Source organism: Macaca thibetana, chromosome 17, assembly GCF_024542745.1.
Source record: "Macaca thibetana thibetana isolate TM-01 chromosome 17, ASM2454274v1, whole genome shotgun sequence".
NCBI lineage: Eukaryota > Metazoa > Chordata > Mammalia > Primates > Cercopithecidae > Macaca > Macaca thibetana.
Window position 1 is genome coordinate 6,906,782 of NC_065594.1, and position 25,515 is coordinate 6,932,296.

A 25,515-nucleotide genomic window follows, 5' to 3' on the forward strand; every position below is an offset into this window, starting at 1 on the left:
AAGACATTTAAAAATAGAGTTTCTAATATTAACTTACATTGATTAGCATCAAGGAGACAAGAGTAGCTAGGATCACGGGCTTTAATGACAGTCTTGAATTAGAGTCCTAGGTACTATCATTTAGTAACTGATAACCTTAGGCAAATTATAGAACTTGTCTAGATGAGTCTTCTCATCTGTAAAGTGTGTTTTACTTCATGGGATCAGTATGAGAATGAACAGATCAACATGCGGCAAGTGCTAATGAAATAAATACTAATTCTAGTGGAACACAAATTTAAGTTTTACTAGATTACAAATTTGCTTTTACCAAATTAAATACACTTAAGCTAGAGAAAATAAATTGTTATTTTAAGGAAAGTAGCACATTCCAGGTATACAACCTTATTTTAGATAAGTGACTTTTACTTGAAAGAAAACCAGGTTAATTGTAATTTCACTCTAATTCCTCAGCACACAAGTATTAGGCTGGTGCAAAAGTCATTACAGCTTTTACCATTAAAAGTAAAATAGAATGTATATCTAATGCATTATTCAATACTCATATAACATTTATGTATCCACCTTTATAACCTTGAAAAAAGTATAGTGACTGATCCTTGGATATGTAACAGCACTTAGAAAATACACCTAACTTCAATTATTTCTTTAGTTACAAGAGATGAGCATGATTCTTAGCATTTATCACAATTAGAGTTCTTCTCTGAATAGATCTGAGATGAAACCAACATCCTCTGACCATCTGTTATATGACAGGCTCTGAGTTAGGTGCTTATGATCACCTAAAATTCTTAAATCTTTTTCACACAAATCCACATTAGGCAAGACTCCCCTCTTCCTATTTACTTAGGATTGATAGTTGTAAATACTACTATTTTGAATTTTGTTGATTTTGACCTATTAACATCTTTCAGAATTCAATCACCAAATGCACAGATGTCACACACAAACTTGCTTTCTCCCAAGTCTGCAACATCTATGAATTTGGTAGTCATCCAAGTCCTTGGTAAAAGTATTGAATAATACAAGGTCAAATGGAACTTCTGAAGTTCTATTATATTTAGAAAGCAGCTTCTAAAAATCCAGGCAGACATAGATACATTAGTTAAACCACCATTTCCAGCTATTTAGCTAAAAAGTTACCCTACCTGTAGGTTCACATTTTTCTATCTTACATTCAGACATATCACACATACCACAAATGACTTTACAAAATGTCTGACTAAAATCCAGCCATGTGTAAACATGCAGCCTCATCACATCTTTGTGAAGCAGGCTGGGGAATATTCTACAACTGGAAAAATATTTTTCCTCCAGGAATGCATGGTTGCCGGTGAAATTCAGATAAAGCAAATAAAATATTGTTTCTAGATTTCGTAAAAATAACATCAACCCAGCAAACTATCTCATTTTTGAGCTAAATGTGTTTTTTTAATCGATACAATCAACGGCTGTAATTATTTTCCTTCAGAACTGAAAATGCCTACATTACTGATGACTTCATTAAACTGAAAATACTTATTCTTAATAATGTTCTATTACTTTTATTAATAATAATGATATTGAGGTAATTTATAATAGCAGTATTTTTTTTCTTCAAAACTGCTCAAAGAGGCTGCATATGAAACTCTAAGAGTAGCAAAAGGCTCTGAGGGCATATGGTTCTTCTTTTCAAAGAGGCTATTTAATAATGTTTGTGTATATAAATAAATATATATAAATATGGGAAAACCACCAAAGCCATACACACTGCTTATGTATATGGTCTGCAAAAATGAAAATGCAAGCTAGCTCTCTAGTCTGCAAATGAACCATCTTACTGCCTCTTCAAAATTTTCAAACTGGCTCACTGTGTTATATTTATTCACCTTATACAAAGTTGGAGGTAACCAAAGAGGCCTCCTTCCAAGTGTTTACTTTTGAATAACCATAACTAGTCCACATGTGGGAAAGGGGAGTGGCTTTATGTATTGGCTCCAACACACCAGTTAAAAGCCAATCAGAAGTCAGGGCCTATAACAGGAGAGACCCTTTGTGAATGCATTAATCAGGTTATGTGCTCAGACCTTTCTTATCAATTTGAATCATTAAACTAGATGTAAGATTGCCATTAGTGGAGTTATTAGTATACAGGTTACCGTAAACAGTAATAATGCAGTGGAATTTCTACAATGTAGACTTTATAACTCTGAATTAATTCCCAAAAACATGGTTGATAATTTCAGATAATTATAATCTTTTGAGGTCTAAAGATTCAGTTGTGTTAATGAACCATTCTCTAAAATAGAAACGAGCCCACTGATGAAATGTATTAGTAAAAAAACTTAAATGAATCTCAGTTATATTCAAAGAAATATAAATAAAAACATTTGTTTTTACTTTGAAAATTAAAAAAGAGAATGAAAAATGTATAAATATGGTAACAATACTGGGCTAGTAGCAAAACACAAAAATAAGTGTACATTTACATTTCAGCTAAAAAGGCCAGAAGAGGGAGAGTTAAAGAGCACTCAGTGGGCTGCAGAAAAGGACTATCTGCCTTTCCTGGTCCTGACCGCCAAAGTGTCAAGACGTCTGGGAGGACGAATCTGGGAAATGAGTTATAAGAGTCCCTCTCTGCAAAATCAAGTCAGGAGCTAGGACGTAAATAATACAAGGGGTCCTACAAGTTGTGCCAGCCTGTGCAGCTAGAGTACTAATATCACAAAATGCAGCTAGGATAACTAAATAGCTAGCTATGACTGGATCAGGAATCTGATTTTATATAAGCTGGATTAGTTATATTCCTGTATTCCTCTATTATGTCTAAGTATTTGGTAAAAAAAAACAAAACAAAAAAAAAAAACACTGTTTGAAAGTTCAGTCTGTCTCAGCCATGCTAGGGGTAACGAAGGAAGGGTTTTGGGCTTGATATTAATTATTTTCAGGAATAATACACCATGAAAAGCAGCATACAAGTGGGAGTGGAAACCAAACCCAAGAATCCCTAGTAGGGTCAATCCTGGCTGCCTTTGTAGCCTCCCCCAGACCCAAGTCTAGAGATTTCTTTTCAAGAACTAAAAATCCTAACCAAGTTTTCATTCTAATAAAGGAGATGGCTATTCCCAACAGCATGTTCTATTCAAATTCACTCTTTTATTGACTCAGCAAGTATTTTCTGAGCACTTATTACAAGCTATGAGAAATCTGTATCATAATCTGTACCATTAGGGTGGTTGCAATTACCTTAGATCATGCCTACATACATAAAATGTTCAAACAACTCACTGTAACTGAGCACGTGCCAAGTGATGAAGAGAAAAGTGATGAATGTCAATAATAACTAAGGCAGGAGGAATCAGTATGGGGGAGAATGACTGAACAAAAAGCTTTAAGGATGAAGGTGAACAAACTGGCGCATGAGATGAAGACAGGCTGCGATGTGGGAATAAGGTGTTTGCAGGGAAGGAAGAAGACTGCTATGTCTGGCTCTTCCACTGGATTGTATGTTCCATGAGGACAGGTCAGTATTTTGCTCTGAAATGTACCACCAGCAACTAGTACAGTGCCTAGAACGCTGTGAGAAATGAATGAGCTGGTGTGCCTGAAATGAAGAGTTGATTAAGAAGACGGGTTGTAGAAGAGACCACGGAGGACCCTGACTATTAATCAGTCTGGACTTGACCTTCTAGTTGAATCTTTGCAAGGCAAGTAGGGTTACTGATGTATTCACCTGGCAGTGATTGTTTCAAATTTAAGGGAGAAGAGTTGGGAGGCAGAAGTATATGATAGGGTATTCTACTAAATTAGATATGAAGTAGAGAAGTCCTAGACTCAAGAAGTGGCAGCAAAATGGAAGTAGCGGGTAGATATCAACAGGTCATGGTGAAGGACTGAACCACAAACCCAAGGAGAGAGAGGAATCCCTGTGCTTAGGTTGACAGGAGACATTTTTTCTTGTTCATGAATATTTCTTCTCTCTCCTAGAAGTTATCCATTTTTAAGCTTCAATTATTATCACCTTTGTATGATGAAAATAGTCCAGGCCAGTATTAACATCAACTCTGGTGTCGTAGAACTCTTACCATCCTCTTCCCCTCATCTCAACTTGCCCTCTAATAAAATATCTTGTCCCACGCTAGTTATTTTTGGAGAATACCTGTTTCTTCTTAAAGATCATCTTCTGAAAGGGCAACCAGTAAGGGGAGCGAAGGAGATTACTGAAAATGCAGAGTTATAATGTTTGCTGAGGAGAGTGCATTAGGGAGTTGATAGGAGATGACTGTAAGATTTCTGAATTCTATCTTATAATCTGTAGTATAAATTATGAGTGCTGCACGGTTCCTTCTTTTCTAGATTTTAGTAACCTGTAGAGAAAAGGATAAATCCAACAATGAAGGTAATGAGTGGGAAAACTGGGTGTAAAATAAAACCAATGAGATGATAATTTCAACACGGATGAAGGTGACCCTTGAACAGCCGTTCAAGAAGTCCAAGCAGGGAGAGGCTAGCCAGCCCAAGGAACAGTCCAGCTAGTTCAGCGAGCCTGAGATCATGTGCCAAGCCACATCGCATGCAGGACTGAAAATTAAGATAGGAAGAAAAAAATGCTCTGTGTATATGGGAAAACAACACAAATTACAGATAAATTATGATGTTTTGCATATAGAAACAGTAAAACTAACCTATATATAATTTAGGTTCCAAAACACCACAATTTTCTAAGGTTTAAGTGTTAAGAATAGAACAAAAAGACACAAGTTAACAGAATAATTAAAACTGATACCTGAAGAATCTGGTCTCCAGCAAGAAGTCTCCCGTCTCTGGCAATGACCCCATCCCGATAGACCTCCTGGATGACAATGTTAATCAGTGGTGTTTCGTTGCCACCCACAATGCTGATTCCTAACTGAATGTAAGGATTGGACCGATGAATTTCAATCGTAGTGATTTCTCCTTCTGGTAAACTAAGTGGCTGTTGTGTGGCTGCCAAGTTAAAAATGAGACAGACAAAAACAGATGTTTAAAAAAAAAAAAAAAAACCCAACAATTTATATCCTGATTATCTTCAGGTAAATATGTCACATTAATACATGATTAACAGCTAAGGAGTATCATGGGATAAGAAACAAAATGACAAAATATCTGTTGTTAAGATTATCTAAAAATTTTCTCTACTAAAAGTGATCGGTAAATAATAAATAGCTACTATATATCAGATCACTAGGGACAACACAGTGATTTGATTAAGAAATATGAAAAGAAAGTCATCCAGTCCTCACTGATGAGTGAAAGTTTGGACCACGAAACAACTGTACATAATGCAAGGCAGTACAAAGGAAACACTAGCTCTGTGGCGTAGAAACAGCACAGGTGTTGAGAGAGTAGCCACATCAAGCGCCTAAGAAGTGGTGGGTCTTGAACGGATACGTAGGAAATGAAGAAGGCGCATAGTTGCAGCAGGAAAAATTCAAATTTTTAGTAGAGCTTGGAAAAAGAAAATCATTTTTAAAAGGAAATATCAAGGGCCCACTACCATGATATGCCCAAGACCCATGACTACAGGCCTTCTGTTAATTTCCTAGTGGGTTATAGAGCAGTGGCTGGTACCAGAGGTGTATAATGGTGAGAAGCATGGTCTTGGAGTCAAATACAAACCCAGTCATTTACTGGTTGTATAAACTTGACCAATTCATCTCTCAAGCCTCAGTTTTCTTGTTAAAAAAAAAAAAAGACAAAACCCAAACTTAAAATGTTACAAGCATCTAAATAGCTAATACATATAAAATGTTTAGCACAGCACCTGACACAGAAAAGCATCTGTGTTGTTCTTGATGCTGACTTATGACAAGCAGCAAACAAGTTTCTGAACACAGACACACAGACGGTAATAACCATGTGAATGACTAGGGAGTTCACAGACTGCAACAGAAAAGGGATGGGTTAGAATCATCTGCCTCTGGGGTAAGATTTGTGATTTGTTTCTAAAATGCAAACTGTTAGAATCGTACAATGAAAAGGGTGAATGACGTATATAAATTATATCTCAATAAAGTTTCTTTTTTTTTCTTCCTGTTTGTTTTATTTTTATTTTTAAAATTTTTCTTGAAAGAAGAAAAAAGTACACGTTGGGCAAGCAGTGGGAAGAGAGGAAACAGAGATGAAATACACAAGGAGTTGCCGCACACGTACTGTCAGCTCCGGCGCTCTCCTCAAAGGCAGGGTTGTCGAGGCCAGGCTCCTCACTCCACGCGGGAAGAGACGCTGACGTCAAGTGCCGCTCCACAGGCCCTGCGCCTGTCCCCACACAGTCTGTTTCTGGAGATGAGGTACCTGCAGGATCTAGTAGAGTGGGCCCATTTTCATTCTCAATCTCTGCCTGAGTTCTACTAGTTTTCCTTTTCTCCAGGGCAACTCTCCGATAAGAAGCTCCAGGACATCTAGAAAAAGAATTTCAGATGGTTTCCAGATGATTTTGAAAACAAACAAACAAACAAACAAACAAAATAGGGAGGGAGACTAATAGCTCGTACCACAACAAAACAGTGGCCACAGCTTCTACACAAACAGAACCAGAGGCTCGAAGTACCTACAGGCAGTACATAGTTCTGATCCTAATCTCCACTCACACTAAGTTCTTACTGCTCCATAGAGCAGATAATCAAGAACAGAAGGTATTAGCGTGAACAATGGTTTGGTATGTATCTCAAAGAATACGTCAGTAAAAAATTGTATGCAGGTATATACTTGTCACCAAAAAACACCCTCATAGTCATCTCGGTACTGCAAGAATTATTCTGCAATTCTGATTATATAAGCCCTTTACAGGTTAAATGGTTTAACCACAGCAGTGAAATCAGCAGTCTTCTCCCACAAGTGGCTGCATCCTGACTTAGACCTTGATTGTGCCACCATGCTTCTACACTCTTCACAGACACAAGACACGCTCATTAATTAGTGGGTAGTGAGACATCTGAAGCTTTACAACTTACAGGAAGGCACAGGAAAGACCCATATAATTTATTTTATGATAGACATGGAAAGAAAAATATGTCTCCTAGTTTGTGAAATTAGAATTTCAATAGAATTATTGATATGCTACATAAACTGAAGAATATATTCCAAGTACTTGGGAAACTTACATAAACACCCAGAAATCACAACTATTAACCTCTTTGTTTCTGCTTATTTAAGCAAACAAAAGGAGCAGATGGACGCTTAATTTTTAAACTTACAATCAAGGAAATATTTAAATAAAGGCTCTATATAACAAATATTAAAAATGATGTCAAGGGGCCAGTGTCTTTCCATTGGACACCTTGATTGGACAGTGCCTAATACCGCCTAGTTTGAAGGAGGGGAGGAGGACAAGAAGATTAGTGAAGGAAAGTTGGACACATGTAGAGTCGAGGCCTACCACGACTACAGATGCCACCTGCTTTGGCTGTAAATAGCTGCAGTAACGCTTGGTAGGATGGGTGATCACAGACCTTACGCAGAGGGTTGCAGACCTTCACTCAACAACATTTTTAAAAATCCAAAATTTCTAACACAATAAAGTATAGAATTAAATTCAGTTAAAACTAAAAGCTATTGCTTAACTATAAAAGTAATACATTTTCACTTCTGAACTAAAGATTTCTTTTAAATCCCAGATTTCAAGTTATTGAAAGGGATTCACTATGAAATGTCTTTATTCACCTTTCTCTCATTTCTTGTTTGTTCTATGCCTTGTTAAGAAGGGGGACAAATGGTTTGCTCCTTGTGTTGCTGTATAGCACTCCAGGGAATGCTCTTGCAAGGGCCTGACAAGTATTTTTGAAAATTAGATTATGAAAAAAATTACTTTTGTCAAGTAAGCAAGCAGGTTTAATTCGAAATCTATTTTTAAAATATTTTATTCAAAGAAAAGTTGAGGCAAAAGTTGGACCATAAAAATAATATGGCTGAAAAGACAGATAAAGATTTAATTTACAAAATCACATCATCCACAGATATCTACACAAGACTAGCTTGTCTTCAATGGAAAAAATGAACCAGGAACAGGAACTGAAGAGGAAATACAAACAGATTATGTAGACCTGGGAATCAGTCTAGGTAACAACTCTATACCTTCGCGAACGAAATAATTATAAGGCCTATCTTATAGTTATTAAACACAAAAATAACTTTTAAAAGGAAAAGCTAAAGTTGTTAGAGAAAGTAACAGGTATACTTACATTCCCAGTGAGACAGCAAACTGCTAACAGGAACTAAAGAAAAATATTAAAAATGATATCATGTAAAAATACGGAAAAATTGTGTCACTCAGCATTAGAAGAGGAAGGCTATAGATAGCACCTTTGGGAAAACCCATATTTAAATGAGATGGACCGGCTGAGTAGATAAGATTGAACAACTAGAGAGAAGGAGATTATGAGACAAAGAGTGGAAACTTAACCAGGGAGATAAGTGTGTCAACAATAACAAAAAGTGACCAATAGTGCAAATGGCCACAGAAATGGCAAATAAAATAAGGACCAAAAAGTGTTGGTTGACTTGGCAATTAGAAGATAACCTTGGAAAGAACACTTTCACTGATAAGGGCAAAAGCCCAGATTATACGACATACATTTCTTTTAACATAATATATGCATTCTACAAAAAACTGCAACAGGGCTTAAAGGAAAAAAAGAGTTGGGATAGACACTCCAAACCTATGTATCGGGGAATGGGAAATGGCTGCTAATGGGTATTGGGTTTCTTTTAGGCATGCTGAAAATGTTCTAAAAATTGGATTGTGATGATGGTCACATAATTCTGTGAATACACTAAATAGCACTGAATTGCACACTTTAGATAAAATGAATTTATTTAAAGTGGGCAATTTATAATGAATTTATAAAATAGGTGAATTTTATGATATGTGAAATACATCTCAACACAGCTACATTAAAAAAAAAACTCTTAGGGAATGAGTAGATCAGAGCAGGCTTGGACAGAAAAAAGCTCATGACTACAGACAACTCAGAGCCATCATCCCTCAAGCTGCAAGTACTTGGAACTAAAAGAGAAACGAAAACCTCAACATTTGTGGCGTGCCTAATTTGTGCCAATCACTTATGTAACAACCTTTATATACATTGTTTCATTAAATCCTCACAATTACTCTGTTATCCTCATTTAACAAATGGGAAACTTGAGACTTAACCAACTAAGCCAACCTCACACAGCTATTAAACTGCAGAGCCATAATCCAAACTCAGATCTGATTTCAAAGGCTTCTAGCTTCTGTTCTTTCCAGTGTATCATGCTAAATTCATTCATATGGTATTCTTTTTCTAGGCCTTGGGAAAATATAAATTGAATTTCTTCCAAAAACTTGTACCTAGAAACACAATCACAGAACGTTGGGGCTAGAAGGGTCTTAGTGATCACCAAAAAACAGAAATCACAAAAACAAAAACCTATCCATCTTTGGAAATGGAGCATTTAAGAACACAAACTGAAATTGCATTGGGGGAGGTGACTTGGTTTATTCAGGCAGGTGACTCAGTGTAGCAGGAGACTAGTACAGAGGATATCAAAAATAAATAAAAACAACAGAACAGCATGCGACATCTAATTAGACTGAGGTGGGCACATGCTGAGAGCATACAGAGGGAAGCGGGGCTCTGAGACACTGGGCTGCTGAGGCAGTGCGACCTGCCATGGGCTGAGGGCTGCACCTCCTGAGAGAGGGATCTGGACATGTAGGTGTGGTTTTTAATTTTCTTAAAATAAAATCAAAATGCTCTTGCAGCAGCCAAGGCCCAAATAGGGATTCTTCCTTTCCTGCTGAAGGTTATTCTTCTATTCCCACTATTCTGGCTCTCCTCATAAAGGAAAAATTACATATGGACTAATTTGATGTATGCTACAGTGACATCATTCCCTGATAACAACTGCATATGAGCTAGTTCACACTAGGAAACACATGGTGTAACAACACACTCTATTATTGTCAGTAGTATTAGCATTAGTAGTGGCGGGGGTGGTGGTGCAGCAGGAACAAAATAAAACAATGCATACTAACCACTGTACAATGCCAGGTATTTAATGACGCTGAAAGAATGTGAGCACCTCAGAATCAAGAAAAAATGATAAAAATAGCTAGGGAATAAACAAAAATTCAAGTCATGTCAGTGAAAATGGTGAATTAAGAATAAGAATATCTGAAAAGTCTCTCCTCCATAAAAGCAGTAAGAACACTGGAAGAAATTGTCAGAAGCAACCATTTCTGAACTCTGGAAATTAGCCAAAGAATTATAGCAGTCAGGAGAACATTTGTTCAAGAAAAATGGCTGACTCTCAGTAAAAAAAGAGAGCTTTGTGGCATTTGAGTTTACCCTACTCCCATCCTCACCTCCCCAGAATATTGGAAAAGCAACAGCCCACATCACAGTGGAAATCAGGAGGCTGGCTGACACTGGAAGAGCCTTCAAAGACTGGAGAGCCTTCAAAGCCCCATTCCCAGATATCTGTTATTAACGGACCTGTCTATGCTTCCCCTATTGTGTACTTGTCTTTTTTCTTCTATTTTTTTTTTCCCCCTATACTTGCTTCCTGCATGACTGTGTGTCTGTCTTGACTTGACTTGACTCAGAGCTCACCCAGGGCAAACTTCCTTTTCACTGGGGGCATTTGTTTAGCATTTGTTTAAAAAAAAAAAAAAAATCAGAGGTAATTGCTGAAGATTGTGCTTGCCTGAAGACAAATAAAAGGCTAACCAGAATGTTTAAAAGGAAGAGTCAGGGAATGAAACATCCACAGAGGTTCAGCTATGTTCAGGACTGTGTGTGTAGGCTAAGGTGGAGCTGTCAGTGGCCTGAGTGTTGAGGGTGTTGCGTGTCCCACCATGCACACAGAACCCCTATGAAAGATGGGGAGATTTTTTTTTTTTTAATCTCAGGCATTTAAAGAATTATTGGTCCAATCATTAGCCGTCCAGTACACAAAATGGGCAGCGATTTTACAGAATTAGTTCATAAGAGTCACGTAGCAAACAAACAAACAACAACAACAACAACAAGTTCTTAGGAAGAAGAAGAATCTAGTTATCTGAGTTGCCACATTATATTATTTAAAATGTTCACTGTTCAATACAAAATTAAGAAACACGCAAAGAAACAAGTACAGCCCATTCACAGGAAAAAAAAAAAAAAAGCAGCCAACAGAAACTGTCCCTAAGGAAGCCCAGGCATTAGCTTTATCAGACTGTAACTTACATCAGCTGTTTTAGATATGTTCAAAGAAGTAAAGGAAACCATACCTAAAGAACTAAAGAAAAATATGAGAATGATGCCTTATCAAAAAGAAAATATCAATAAAGAAACATTAAGTCATAATAAAGAACCAAATAGAAATTCTGGAGTTAAAAAGATTAATGAAAAAGAATGCATGGCTGGGTGCTTTAATCCCAGCACTTTGGGAGGCCAAGGCGGGTGGATCACTTGGGGTCAGGAGTTCAAGACCAGTCTGACTAATGTGATGAAACCCTATCTCTACTAAAAATACAAAATTAGCCAGGTGTGGTGGCACACGCCTGTAATCTCAGCTACTTGGGAGGCTGAGGTAGGATAATCGCTTGAACACGGGAGGCAGAAGTGGCAGTGAGCTGAGATTGCACCATTGCAATCCGGCCTGTGTGACAAGAGCAAAATTCTGTCAAAAAAAACAAAACAAAAAAAAAAAAGGCCGGGCGCGGTGGCTCAAGCCTGTAATCCCAGCACTTTGGGAGGCCGAGACTGGTGGATCATGAGGTCAGGAGATCGAGACCATCCTGGCTAACACAGTGAAACCCCGTCTCTACTAAAAAATACAAAAAACTAGCTGGGCGAGGTGGCGGGCGCCTGTAGTCCCAGCTACACGGGAGGCTGAGGCAGGAGAATGGTGTAAACCCAGGAGGCGGAGCTTGCAGTGAGCTGAGATCTGGCCACTGCACTCCGGCCCAGGCGACAGAGCGAGACTCCATCTCAAAAAAAAAAAAAAAAAAAAAAAAAAACCAACCAAACCTCCCCCACCTCCCCAAAAAAAGAAAAAAGAATTCACTAGAAGTTCAACAGCAGAAATGAATCAGAAGAAAGAACTGGCAAACTTGCAGATAGGTTAATTGAGATTATCCAGTTTGAGGAACAGGAAAGAAGAAAAAAAAAAAAACAGAACCTCATGGTCTTGTGGGACACTATTAAGAGAATAAACATATACATAATGAGAGTTCCAAAAGGAGAGAGAGCGAAAGGAGCAGAAAGAATATTTGAAGAAATAACGGCCAAAATCTTCCCAAATTTGATGAAAAACATTTATCTACACATCCAAGAAGCTTAATAAACTCCAAGTAGGAAAACTAGAAGATATACACACTTTGACACCTCCTAATAAAACTGTTGAAAGTCAAAGATAAGGAATCTCGAAAACAGTAAGAGAGGAACAGCTCATCACAAGGAAAACATCCTCAATAGTATCTGCTGATTTCTCTTCAGAAACCATGGAGACTAGAAGGCAGTGGGATGACAGACTCAAAGTTCTGAGGGAAGGGGAGACAGAGAGGGAGAGGAAACTCTCAACCAAGAAGTCTCTATCCAGCAGACTTCAAAAATAAAAGACAAATTAAGACATTCCTAGGTAAAAACAAAATGTTTGTTGGGAGCATGCTTAACCTGCAAGAAACACTAAAAGAAGTCCATCAGCTGATGTGAAAGGACACTAAACAGTAACTCGAGTTCATGTGAAAAATGAAGAGCGTCAGTACAGTATTATTTTATTTGGTTTATAATTCTTTTACTCCTATCTGATTTAAAAGAAAAACATACAAAGCAATAATTCTGTGTTGATGGGCATATAATGTGTTAAGATATAACTTGTGTAACAATAATAGCACACAGGAGGGGAGAGAGTATGAAAGTTTTTGTATACTACTTGTGATGGTTAATTTTATGTGTCAACTGAGTGGGCCATGGGGTATCCAGATTAAACATTGTTTCTGGGTGTGTCTGTGAGGCTGTTTCTAGCTGAGAATAGCATGTGAATCAGTGGACTCGGAAAAGTGTAAGGTAGATTGCCCTCCCCAATGTGGTTGCATCATTCAATCCTTTGAGTGCCTGAAGAAAACAGAAGGTGGAGGAAGGAGAAATTCCTTCCTTATTTTCCTGCCTTCCTGCTTGAGTTGTGACATCTCATCTCCTGCCCTCAGACTGGGATCACTGGCTCTCCTGGTTCTAGACCTTCTGACTGAGAAGGTCTGAATCATGCTACTGACTTCCCTGGGTTGCCAGCTTGCAGACAGCAGAATGTGTAATTTTTCAGACTCCATAATCACGTCAGCCAATTTCTCATATATTGGTTCTGTTTCCTTAGAGATCCCTAATTCATTAGTGAAAATGAAGCTGGTATTCATTTGAACTAGACTGTTAACTGTAAGCCCCAGCATAACCACTAAGAAAATAATTTTAATTAAAAGAAATGATAGGGGAATTAAAATAGCATATTAAAAATATTTAACACAAATGGAAGAAATGGAGGAAAAAAGAAATAAGACATATAGAAACAAACAGCAAAATGGCAAGTGTAAAGTCTACCTTATCAGTAATTACATTAAATTACATGAATTAAGCATCCCAATAAAAAGTCAGTGACTAGCAGAATGGGCTATAAGAAACATAATCCAACTGTCTACAATAGACACACTTCAGATTCCAATACATAAATAAACCAAAAGACAGAAAAACGTAACAAGATACGACAATTATAAACAGAAACGTACCAAACAACGGCCCCAAAATACATAAGTAAAAAATGACAAAACAGAGAAACAGACAAATCAACAATAAAGCTTTTGATACTTGACTTTCAATACTAGTAGAACAACTAGACATGGAACCAGAAAATAGACACTTTAACACTATAAACCAGTTAGACCCAATAGAGATATGAAGCACTCCATCCATTAACAGCAGAATACACATTATTCCCAAGTACACACAGGACATTTTCCAAGACAGACCATGTGCTAGGCCATTTTTAAAAAGGCATCAAGGCTGGGCATGGTGGCTCACACCTGTAATCCTAGCTCTTTGGGAGGCCTAGGTGGAGGATCACGTGAGCTCAGGAGTTTGAGACAAGACTGGTGTAATATGGCAGGACCCCATCTCTACTAAAAATACAAAAAAAAAAAAAAAAAAAAAAAATTAGTTGGGTGTGGTGGAGTGTGCCTGTAGTCCCAGCTACTCAGGAGGCTGAGGCGCAAGAGTCACTTGAACCCAGGAAGTGTAGGTTGCAGTGAGCCAAGATTGCACGGCTTCACTCTAGCCTGGGTGACAGAGTGAGATGATGTCTCAAAACAAAACAAAAAAAGGGCCTCAATAAAATTTAAAGGATTGAACAATACACATTATGATTTCCCATTGCAATTAATTCAAAATGGATCAAAAACTGAATTATAAGAGAGAAAACTAGAAAACTCTTAGAAGAAAACATACAGGTAAATTTTTGTGACCTTGAATTGGGCAATGTTTTCTTAGCTATGACACCAAAAGCATAAGCAAACAACAATGAACTTCATAAAAATTAGTTATTTGTTCTTTAAAGGATGTAGGAAAGTGCAAAGACAACTGACAGAATGGGAGAAAATATATGTAAATCATATATCTGATAAAGGCCTAGTATCCAGAACACACAGAAAATTCTTACAACTTAGCAAAAAAGACAAATAATCCAATGTAAAAATGAACGAATGATGTTGAGCATGTCATGTGCTTATTGGCCATTTGAATATCTTTGCAGAAACATCTATTCAAATCCTTTGCCCATTTAAAATTGGATTTATCTTTTCATTTCTAAGAGTTCTTTATATATTCTGGATACCAGACCCTTACCATATACATGACTTGTAAATACATATTATCTGCTTTTTCACACTATACATGAAAAAACAATACCGATAAGAATGTGCTAAACACAAACTTCCCTCCAAGTTAAACTGTGAATTTAAAAGTGCAATCATGCCTCAGCCTACCCTGATCCCTTTTTTTTCTATTTTCCTAGACCACCATCTAAAGCAGGAGTGTCCAATCTTTTGGCTTCCCTGGAAGAATTGTCTTGGTCCACACATAAAATACATTAACACTAAAGATAGCTGATGAGCTTAAAAAAGAAAAAAATAAAAAATCCCAAAAGCCTTCCTGGGCTGCATGTGGCATGGGTTGAACAAACTTGAACTTAAGGTTTCATAATCATCTCATGAACAAGAAAAGGTCTCAGCAAGGAAAGAAGGTTCTTTAAAGGTTTTCTATTGTAAACTTTTTATAATGGCATTAAATTGTAATTTTTAAGAGGAAAAGAAAAGTAATTCTGAACCTTGCCATAAACTAGGGCACAAACACACAATTTAGAAACAACAACAACAATTAGCACTTACAATTACCAGAGCCTTAAATGTTAAATTGTTAAGGGTGGGTTGGAGATGAGTGGTAGAGGGTAGGAGGAATGCTATATAGCTGATGTTGCTTGGCAGAATTTCAAAGAAACGATTAAAATGTTACATATTTAGTACAACATGTGGAATATTTTTCAAAGGCTTTATTTCTGTTCAGATTTCACTCATATGTAATCAGTTAAAAATAGTAATTTTATTTAAAAATATTCATATTTCATAAATATTTTATCCGTAGGAGAAAAATGTTTGCTCTTCTTAAATCAAAACACATTTGTTAAGAACAGAATTTCATTCAAATAGGAAGGTGAACTTAAATGTGAAATTATCAAATTTATGCAAACTACTGCTAATGTTCTATTTCTACCAATAATTAAGAGATTCCTGTAAACCCTAAAAGCTCAAGAGCAAAGGCACATGACAGCCATGCAACTTTTATACAATGACTCATTGTTGCTGATGCTAAAATTCTACGAATTTCAATGAAACTTACAGACTTATGAATTTCTAACAAGTGAGATTTGTATACCGAGAAGCCACAAATAGTCATAGTAATCATATTCTGCGCCTCATAACATCATTCTTTTTGCCAGTTTATGTTGGTTTTAGAGTATGGCTGCAAATTTTTTTGACTTCCCATCACAAGGTGAAACCTACGTCCTCTTTCCTTAGATATGGGTGGGTTCACGACTGCTTCCAACAGAGAAGGGATCCCAGGCAACTTCAAGGCTAGATCATATGAGGCCATGCAGCCTACTAGACACTGAACCACTATGTAAGAATTTTAAATACCCTGAGGCTGCCATGCTGGAAGGGCTACCTGTAGCCTCTCCAGCTGACAAGTCTCACACACCGAGTCGTTCCCATCAAGGTGCCAGAAATGTGAATGAAGAAACCATCTTGGAAGTAGACTCTCCAGTTACAACTGTTGCAGTCCCTGGCTTTTGGCTCTTTCCCAGCTGTGGCACACACAGAGAGAGCAGAGACAAGCCATCCCTGTTGCATCCTGTCTGCATCCTGACTCACATAATCAACAAATGCTTGTTGTTTTATGTTAGTACGTCTGGGGTGGTTAGTTTCTCAGCAATGAATAACTGCAACATAGATCAACAATTTAATTGGACTAACATGAGATGACTGTCAACTTTGGGCAAATAAACTAAAAGACTAAAGACATGGTTCTGTTTCTAAAGAAATCTACAACCCAGCATTAGATTCTAACTTGCAGAGACTACCCAACACCTAGAAAAGCATCTGGCACACGGCTGATTATCAATATTTGCTGAATAAACAAATGAACTACATTATTTAGGGTTGCATGTTGTATAATATACATTTCTACCTTAATTTCAATATTCTTATTCAAGAGAATAGAGAAAGGTCAGGCTGTTCATCACTATCTGTTCAAATGGCATATAAAAATCATATTACATTTTATAATTTTTTTACATTTATATACTCAATAATCACTCTTAGCTGTCTGTATCAGGCAAACCACCACCTTTTCCAGTCATCCATCTTTTCATTGTATCTTTCATATTACAGGCCTAAGATACTTTGGAAATGATAAAATTGGTAACTTCGATATTAAAAGCACACCTGGAAAATGAAACCTTCAACTGGAATAACTGCTTAGCCTTTACCAACATGTAAATGAAAGGGCAGTCGGCAATTCCCAAGGTTTTTAACATTCGCGTTACAAATGGTTTGATAAGAAACACTAGCAATACTTCCATTGCAAATGAAATTCTTGAATGCATGTTAATTAAAGGAATATTCCTAAAAATCTGTGAAACTGTTATCTTTCAGCTCTCAAAGTCGTAAGTAACTGAACTGACACTTCATTCAGTTCCTCTAACATCTCATAACTGATGTTTATAAAAGTTAGAAAAGAAGCCTATACCCTGAAAAGAACAGTTCTACTGAAAGAAGCAGCCAGAAATATTCTTCAGCCGTAACTAGTCCTGACTCAGACTAGTATATTCAAAAGACCAGTATCAGTTTCCAGGAGGCCTCTGCCATCATGTTCAGATTCTATGCTTGCTGGTTACAGAAGATATAAAAAAATGTAACGCTACATTATTACACGCATTTTCTTTTTTTCTTTTTTTTTTTTTTTTTTGAGACGGAGTCTCGCTCTGTCTCCCGAGCTGGAGTGAGTGGCTGGATCTCAGCTCACTGCAAGCTCCGCCTCCCGGGTTCACGCCATTCTCCTGCCTCAGCCTCCCGAGTAGCTGGGACTACAGGCGCCCGCCACCTCGCCCGGCTAGTTTTTTGTATTTTTTAGTAGAGACGGGGTTTCACCATGTTCGCCAGGATGGTCTCGATCTGACCTCGTGATCCGCCCGTCTCGGCCTCCCAAAGTGCTGGGATTACAGGCTTGAGCCACCGCGCCCGGCCATTACACGCATTTTCAAAAGTCTGTCTATCCTACTCTATGTTACCTCCTAGTTCTAGACAGCAAATTTAGATTTAAGCACTCTATAAATCTAAATGTTTCTAACATTTTAATAACATCTCGGTTTTTTCCATTGTTTCTCATGTCTTAATTAAATATGATGTTTAGAAATAAATAACAATTTGTTGATACAGAATGAATGTATTTCATGTGCACATGAATGAAACCTTTTATTAGAATAGTAAACAAGAACGGTAAAGCTTGAGTCTAACTACAGCATTAGCTAACTCTAAATTTTTATGACTCAGTCTCCTTATTCATAAAATGAGGGGGATTAGATAATCTCCTTCAAGTCTATGATTTTATGTGTGAGTGTAATAGCAAGCCATTCTTTATCAGACTTACACTCTTACATCTAAGTCTAGTATGATGTAGTATGCATTGTTTTTCACAGTACTCGAGATTACTGCAGATTTATACTGTACACCTGGCTTAACTTGAAATTTAGAAATCAGTATTTATTTCTGCCATTTTATGTGATTCTACACAAATGACTTATACTGTAACTCTTCCTAAGTTAAAGATCAAATCATAATCACCAAAATCAAACCATAAAACTCACCAAACAGCTAAATAAATTACTTAACCTTTTAAAAAGCTTTTATTAGTACAGAAATCCCCACTAAATATTTAGTTTTCCAACTCCTAGTTCTTGTTCAGTCTAGTCCCTGAACCCAGAATCTTCACAAGATCTTAGCAAATAAAATTATGTATTTATTTCCATATTGCAACAAAATTATTTCTTAACCCTTCCCCACTTTTAAATAATAGATTCCAATTTACCAAACTATGCACAATGTTGCACTGAACATATTTACATACAATTTTTCCTTCTTTTAGATTATTTCCTTAGGATAATATGCTAGATAAAAGATATACAGTTATACAGTTTTTAAAAACGAACTGCCAAATTGCCTTATAAAAAGAATCTATCATAATATCCTGTCATCCATTTGAATATATTGGTTTCATATTACAGCAGCAAAAATATTAACAGGTATAAAATAGCACTTCCTCACTGTAGTTTTTGTATTCATGTTTTTGATAAATAATGTTAAATACTGTTCCATACAACTTATTTATTGTATCTCTTCTGTACTTGATTTGCCCATTTACTTACTAGTGCTTTGGTTTGTTTCGTTTTAAACAAGTTTTTATGTTCATTTCAACCATCTTTTTATACAATCTGGAGTTACTTCTTTCATATTTTTTGCTTACCTGTTTTTGAGATGTGCCTCCAGATCACAGCGTTGCATTACATCTTTGCACACTGAAGAAAATGGACATAAAACTAACAATTTGTCTAGGAGTTTATGAACTAGAATACTAGACTTCTTGCACAACTTAAAATGAAGTCTTTTCCGGTCCAATGGACAGAAATCTTTCTCTTGTAAAAAGTTTCTGAGGCACTTGTAGCAGAATGTATGTCCACAGGGTGTGTCTAGTGGCTGCAGCAGAGGCTGAAGGCAAATATGGCAGACTAGGTCATCATCCACTTCATTCTGGTAGTTGTATAAGTGGTTTTCTCTTGTCCAGTGCTGCTGGCCACATTCAAAACACAGGGGGTTTAGAGAAGAGGAGGAGGTCTGTTCCACAGACGACATCTCATCACTTGTTGTTTCCATTTTGAATCAATTCTGCATCCTCATGTGTTACTTCCACTTCAAGCTTGGTTTCCTTTAACAGACAGTGATGTATCTGACTAACGTCAAGGTGTGCTTTTCTAGATAAGCAAAACAAACACATTAAAAAAGGTAATTTATATCAATCAAGGTAGGTTAAAAGTATCAACATAATATTACTGGTTAGCTTTTTCTAGTAAAAAATTAAGGTTCAATCAGGTAATAAATGAGTCATAAGGTGGTCTTGAACTCCTGGACTCAAGCAATCAGCCCTCCCAAAGTGCTAGGATTACTGGTGTGAGCCACTGTGCCTGGACCCCACTGTCAAGTTCTTGATTAAAAAAACAACTTTTGATGAAAGGTAAAGACACCATATATTATATAGTGTGATATAAGAAACAATCCATTCATTTTACTGACTGAAATCCCCAAATATGTCACTGTTCAATGGTAGTTTTAAAGCCAATTAATAGTGCTAATAGTAATGCTGTTTGAGGTATATAATACATTTGCATGTCATCCTAGACATGCTTCTTTGCTTCTGATTGAGTTTATGCATTTACAGTACAATATCAAAGATTGTGTCTTTGAAATGTAGTTTCAAGGATAACACAGAATCAACGAACACAGGAACAGAAAACCAAACACCACCTTTTCTCACTCGTAAGTGGGAGCTGAACAACGAGAACACATGGACACAGGGAGGGGAACATCACACACTGGGGCCTGTCAGGGGATGGAGGGCTAGGGGAGGGATAGCATTAGAAGTAATACCTAATGTAGATGACGGGTTGATGGGTGCAGCAAACCACCATGGCATGTGTCACACCTATGTAACAAACCTGCACGTTCTGCACATGTATCCTAGAACTTAAGAGTATAATAATAATAAATGACCTTTGCTCAGCACTATGGGAAAAAATGAATTTCAAAATATGTATGATTTGAATACTCTCTCCCTATGTAACAGATTATAGAAAGATACATCTGCATAGCATATATAAATAACAGTGCAAATGTTGAAAAGTACAATACTATTTTATTCCACTAAAAGAAAAAAACCTGCCAAAATTCAATTAAAGAAAAAAGATATGTTATACATTTCAATTTCACCTCATAGTATTCTGTACTTCGATCTGGACTCGCTTACTCAAGCAGCTGTGTGTGTGTGTGTGTGTGTGTGTGTGTGTGTGTGTGTGTTGCGCGCGCACGCCCTCTCCACTATAACTCTTTTTTTTTAAGTTTGATCTGTTGCCCAGGCTGGAGTGCAGTGGCACCATCTTGGCTCACTGCGACCTCTGTCTCCCAGGTTCAAGCTATTCTCCTGCCTCAGCCTCCTGAGCAGCTGGGATTACAGGTGCCTGCCACCACACCTGGCTAATTTTTGTATTATTAGTAAAGATGGGGTTTCACCATATTGGCCAGGCAGGTCTCAAACTCCTTACCTCAGGGGATCCACCCGAGTTGGCCTCCCAAAGTGCTGGGATGACAGGTGTAAGCCACCGCACCCGGCCCTCCAATATAACTCTTACAACAGCCTCCTCCAGGGCAGTGCGAGCCTAGCCAGGAATGCTCCCCTCATCTAATGGTTTCCATCTTCCTGCTGCTGAAGGATCAGGGATTAAATATTCAACTCCAAAGGCAGCAGCTCTGTATTTCTTCTTCTGTAAATATTTACATAAGAAGAGCCTCTAGAATGTACCAAACATTGAACATCGAGAGAGAAGAGGTAGGGAGAGGACACTTAAAACCCATTATTAAAATTCAATTTAGTAAGTACTCTAAGAAAGTTATGTACAGGGTGTTATGTGAATATGGAGAGACATGAAAAGAATTGGCATCTAACTCTGGCTTCGTGGCCGGAAATAATTTCAAAAGGGAAAAAAACCATGGGACTGCTGAGTTGTGACAGGAAGTATCAGCCAGAGAGAAAAAATGGACAAGGGCATCTTGGGTGAAAAAAAGCATCAGCTAAGTTGCAGGGGCTTGAGGGTACACAGCACATTCAGGGAATATGAAGCAGGTAAAACTGTGTGGCAAAGAAAGCATACTTAGGGGAGGGGAATTCTAGAACTTAGCGTGCCTGCCACAAGAACCTTAAGAGTAGGATACCATGTCGAGGCCACTAGCATTTCTATTTCAATAACAAAATTCTCCAATCACATATATGTATTTCCTTATTTATTTAAAGTATTCATTGGAAAAACAACGTTAAAGTAGGCCAGGTGCAGAGGCTCACAGCTGTAATGCTAGCACTTTGGGAGGTTTAGGTGGGAGGACTGCCTGAGTCAGGAGTTCGAGACTAGCCTGGGCAATATGTAGGGCCCTGTCTCTACAGAAAAAAAAAAAAAAAAATAGTTAGGCATGGTGGCATGTGCCTGCAGTCCCAGCTACTTAGGAGGCTGAGGTGGGAAGATCCCTTGAGCCCAGGAGTTTAAGACCAGCCTGGCAACATGGTGAGACCCTGTCTCTACAAAAAGTAAGAAAATTAGCCAGGCATGGTGGCGCATGCCTGTAGTCTCAGTCACTCGGGAGGCTGAGGCAGGAGGATTGCTTGAGCCCAGGACTTTGAGGCTGCAGTGAGCCAAGATTGCACCACTGCACTCCAGTCTGGGCAACATAGTGAGATCCTGTCTCTAAATAAACAAAAATTTTAAAAGAAAAACAACATTAATGTTTTAACAGATTTAACAACTGCCATAAATTAGGAGGTGGTGGCATACGATTCAGGCGGGACAGGTGGCCTCGGATAAATTGTGTTTTTAAGAACTAATAAAATAATACTAGCAAGGGTGGGCACAGTGGCTCACGCCTGTAATCTCAGCACTTTAGGAGGCGGAGGCGGGTAGATCACTTGAGGTCAGGAGTTCCGGACCAGCCTGGCCAACATGGTGAAACCCCATTGCTACTAAAAATATAAAAATCAGCTGGCCGTGGTGGTGGGTGGCTGTAGTCCCAACTACTTAGGAGGCTGACGCAGGAGAATTGCTTGAGCCTAGGAGGTGGCGGAGGTTGTAGTGAACAGAGATCATGCCACTGCACTCCAGTCTTGTAACAGAGCGAGACTTGGTCTCAGGAAAAAAAAAAAAAAAAAAAAAAAAAAAAAAAGGGCCGGGCGTGGTGGCTCACGCCTGTAATCCCAGCACTTTGGGAGGCCAAGGCGGGTGGATCATGAGGTCAAGAGATCGAGACCATTCTGGCTAACACAGTGAAACCCTGTCTCTACTAAAAATACAAAAAGTATCAGCCGGGCATGGTGGCAGGCGCCTGTAGTCCCAGCTACTTGGGAGGCTGAGCAGGAGAATGGCGTGAACCCGGGAGGCGGAGCTTGCAGTGAGCCGAGATTGCACCACTGGACTCCAGCCTGGGCGACAGAACGAGACTCCGTCAAAAAAATAAAATAAAATAAAATAAAATAAAAATAAAAAAATAAAAATAAAAGTAATACTAGCAGCCTGTAAACTCCTATCAATACCAACATCAATAAACCAAATATTTCTCGCATTTTTATAATTCATGCTCTTCTCCCTTTGAGCATCATACCTTTTAATATGCCAGTGCTAAGTGCATGAGATTAAGGAGAGAAACATCACGTATCTCAGCCAGACAGTCAGGTTCAAGCTAGGTATTTTAATACGGAATTTCTGCAGATTCTTGTTTCCTACCCAATTAACAGGAACTACCAATTAGCAAGAATATTCACTTATTTTTTACTCCTCTTTGTGATAGTGTTTATTCTAATTTTTCTTTTCCTCAAGAAAAATACAATTCTAGCCTCCCACATGATGACTAAGAAAGTATTTAAGACGATTATATTTTAGCTACTTTCTAAATCTCTTCAGTTCTTTATTTTCATTTTATCAAAACACTTTTCATGAGGAAAATTAACATGCTCCCATTTAGTAACAGTGGTCTATCTCAAAGAATCATATATACAACTTATTCTTTATGTTGACTTACATATGTATATAAGTATATATAAGTATATATGTGTATATATAAGTATACATGCATACATGTATATAAGCACATATATGTATATACGTATATATAAGCACATATGTATATATAAGCACATATATGTATATGCATGTATATATAAGCATATATATGTATATACGTGTAAGTATATATACACATATATGTATATGTAAGCACATATGTATATATGCATATGTAAGTATACACACACATATGTAAGTATATACACACGTATATAAAAATATATACATACACATATATGTAAACACATATATGTATTTATGTGTATGTAAGTATATACATACATGTATGTATATAAACACATGTATCTATATATAAGTATATAAACTTACATATATTATGTAAGTATATATATATATATAAGTATATACTTATATGTAATTATATATATAAGGCAATACATATATAAAACATCTATAAGTTCAGATATATATACACGTGTATATATATACACATATATACTGCTGTATCTGGCAAATCATAGGTGCAATGTGTTATCTATTATTAAAAATAGAGAATCAAATGTTCAGACAGATTTTATTATTTGTGCAAAGTCATATAGCATATAGTTACTTAGCAAGAAAGAAGGAAGATAAACCCAGTTCCTTCTGGCTTAAAAAAAACACAATAGGAAAGATATTCCATGAAAGCTTTAGAGTATGAGTTTTGTAAGGAGAAAGGCATCCTGACCTCACTTCTCTAAGTCCCAGTTCCACCCCTCTTCTCCCAGCTCAGGCAGATCTTTCTCTTTCTGCTCTGTGTGCAAGTTGGCTGTACTGCCTTACACTACTCTCACACTGGGGTCCCTCACTGAACTATCAGCTCTAAGAGTGAGCCTCCCACAGGGGAGGAGCTCAATAAATGTTGAACGACCAACTGGGTGACAATAATGCTTTCTCTTAGCAAGTTTAGGTAACAAAACTACATCTATGTATACAGGAGGATATGCCCATGTTCATATATGCTTGAGTTCAGATATTATATATCTGTGAACAGTGTGAAATACTAAAGTACAAGTTAAATGTCTCAAACATTTCCTAAAATATAAAGTGTAGCATAATGTGCATCTTTTCTAACTGTATAATCTGTTTAACAGTATTGCTGGAATAGTAAAGAGAAGGAAGCTGTTAGCTTGGGTGGGATTATTACAACACATTTAAAATAATATCTTGAAAAACAGCCAGTGCAATAGGAAGAGAGTTTACTACCTAATTCCAGTTAAGATTGACATGCTTGATCTTCCTGGTTTAAGGGATAAGAATATCCACAAAGACTCGCAGAAAGAACTATGGTTTTCCACCATCAGTTTGCATACTCCAAAACTATGTATTATTCAGTTCATTTCTCTTGATGTTACTCCTGACTCAGATTTAAAGGGTCTTCACTGGCCCTAACCTAAGAGATCCAGCCCAGGGAAAAACATGATGAGCTAAGAGTTACCACCAAAGGTTAGACAGGAAACAGATGTGGTTCCCTTAACTCATCGGTACCAGGGGTCTAAGAATACCCTCCCTCTCAAGCCCTCCTGGCCCATTTTCCTCATTCCTCAGCTTCAGCTCAAATTCTGCCTCCTGCTGCTCTTGAGTGCTCCCCCTTCCCTTCTGTTCCTGTTGCCCTTTACACATATTTCCCTTCAGCAATTCCTACAGTGCATGTTTGCTCATCTGCCTCCCCTCCTCTTTGAGGGTAAAAATCGTCTTTTTAATCTTTTGTATTCCCAATTCTTAGGACATACTAGGCATTTAAAAAAGATTGTTCTCAGGATCATACATGATCTTGAAATGCAAAAGAGTCCTGATATGTATAACTATATTGATATATGAGGAAATAATGTGCATTTGTGGCACTTCAAAGGAATCAACATATGAACCCAGCCCATTAATTTACAAATGCACAAAGAATAAGGTAATACTCCCTTTAATCTTCAAAGGGGTAAGGGAAAAAAGTTTCCTTACTTGGTATCGACACAAGAAAATTCTCTCATTGTATATGTCACATATCAGCTT

General features: G+C 37.5%; 1 protein-coding gene across 3 annotated transcripts in view; it reads right to left on the reverse strand.

Annotated features, from left to right (window-relative positions):
- Positions 1-25,515, reverse strand: part of LNX2 (ligand of numb-protein X 2) — a 75,890-nt gene that overhangs the window by 17,939 nt on the left and 32,436 nt on the right. The window contains exons 1-4 of one of the 3 annotated variants that reach the window (XM_050766851.1): positions 20,282-20,546; positions 19,104-19,608; positions 6,166-6,419; positions 4,766-4,965 (exon numbers count right to left, since the gene is read on the reverse strand). In XM_050766851.1, the coding sequence (XP_050622808.1) occupies positions 4,766-4,965; positions 6,166-6,419; positions 19,104-19,510 (861 nt within the window). In that variant the 5' untranslated portion in view covers positions 19,511-19,608; positions 20,282-20,546. Of the gene's footprint in view, positions 1-4,765; positions 4,966-6,165; positions 6,420-19,103; positions 19,609-20,281; positions 20,547-25,515 lie in introns of those variants that run through there. The other 2 variants (XM_050766852.1, XM_050766850.1) reach the window with 2 other exon arrangements.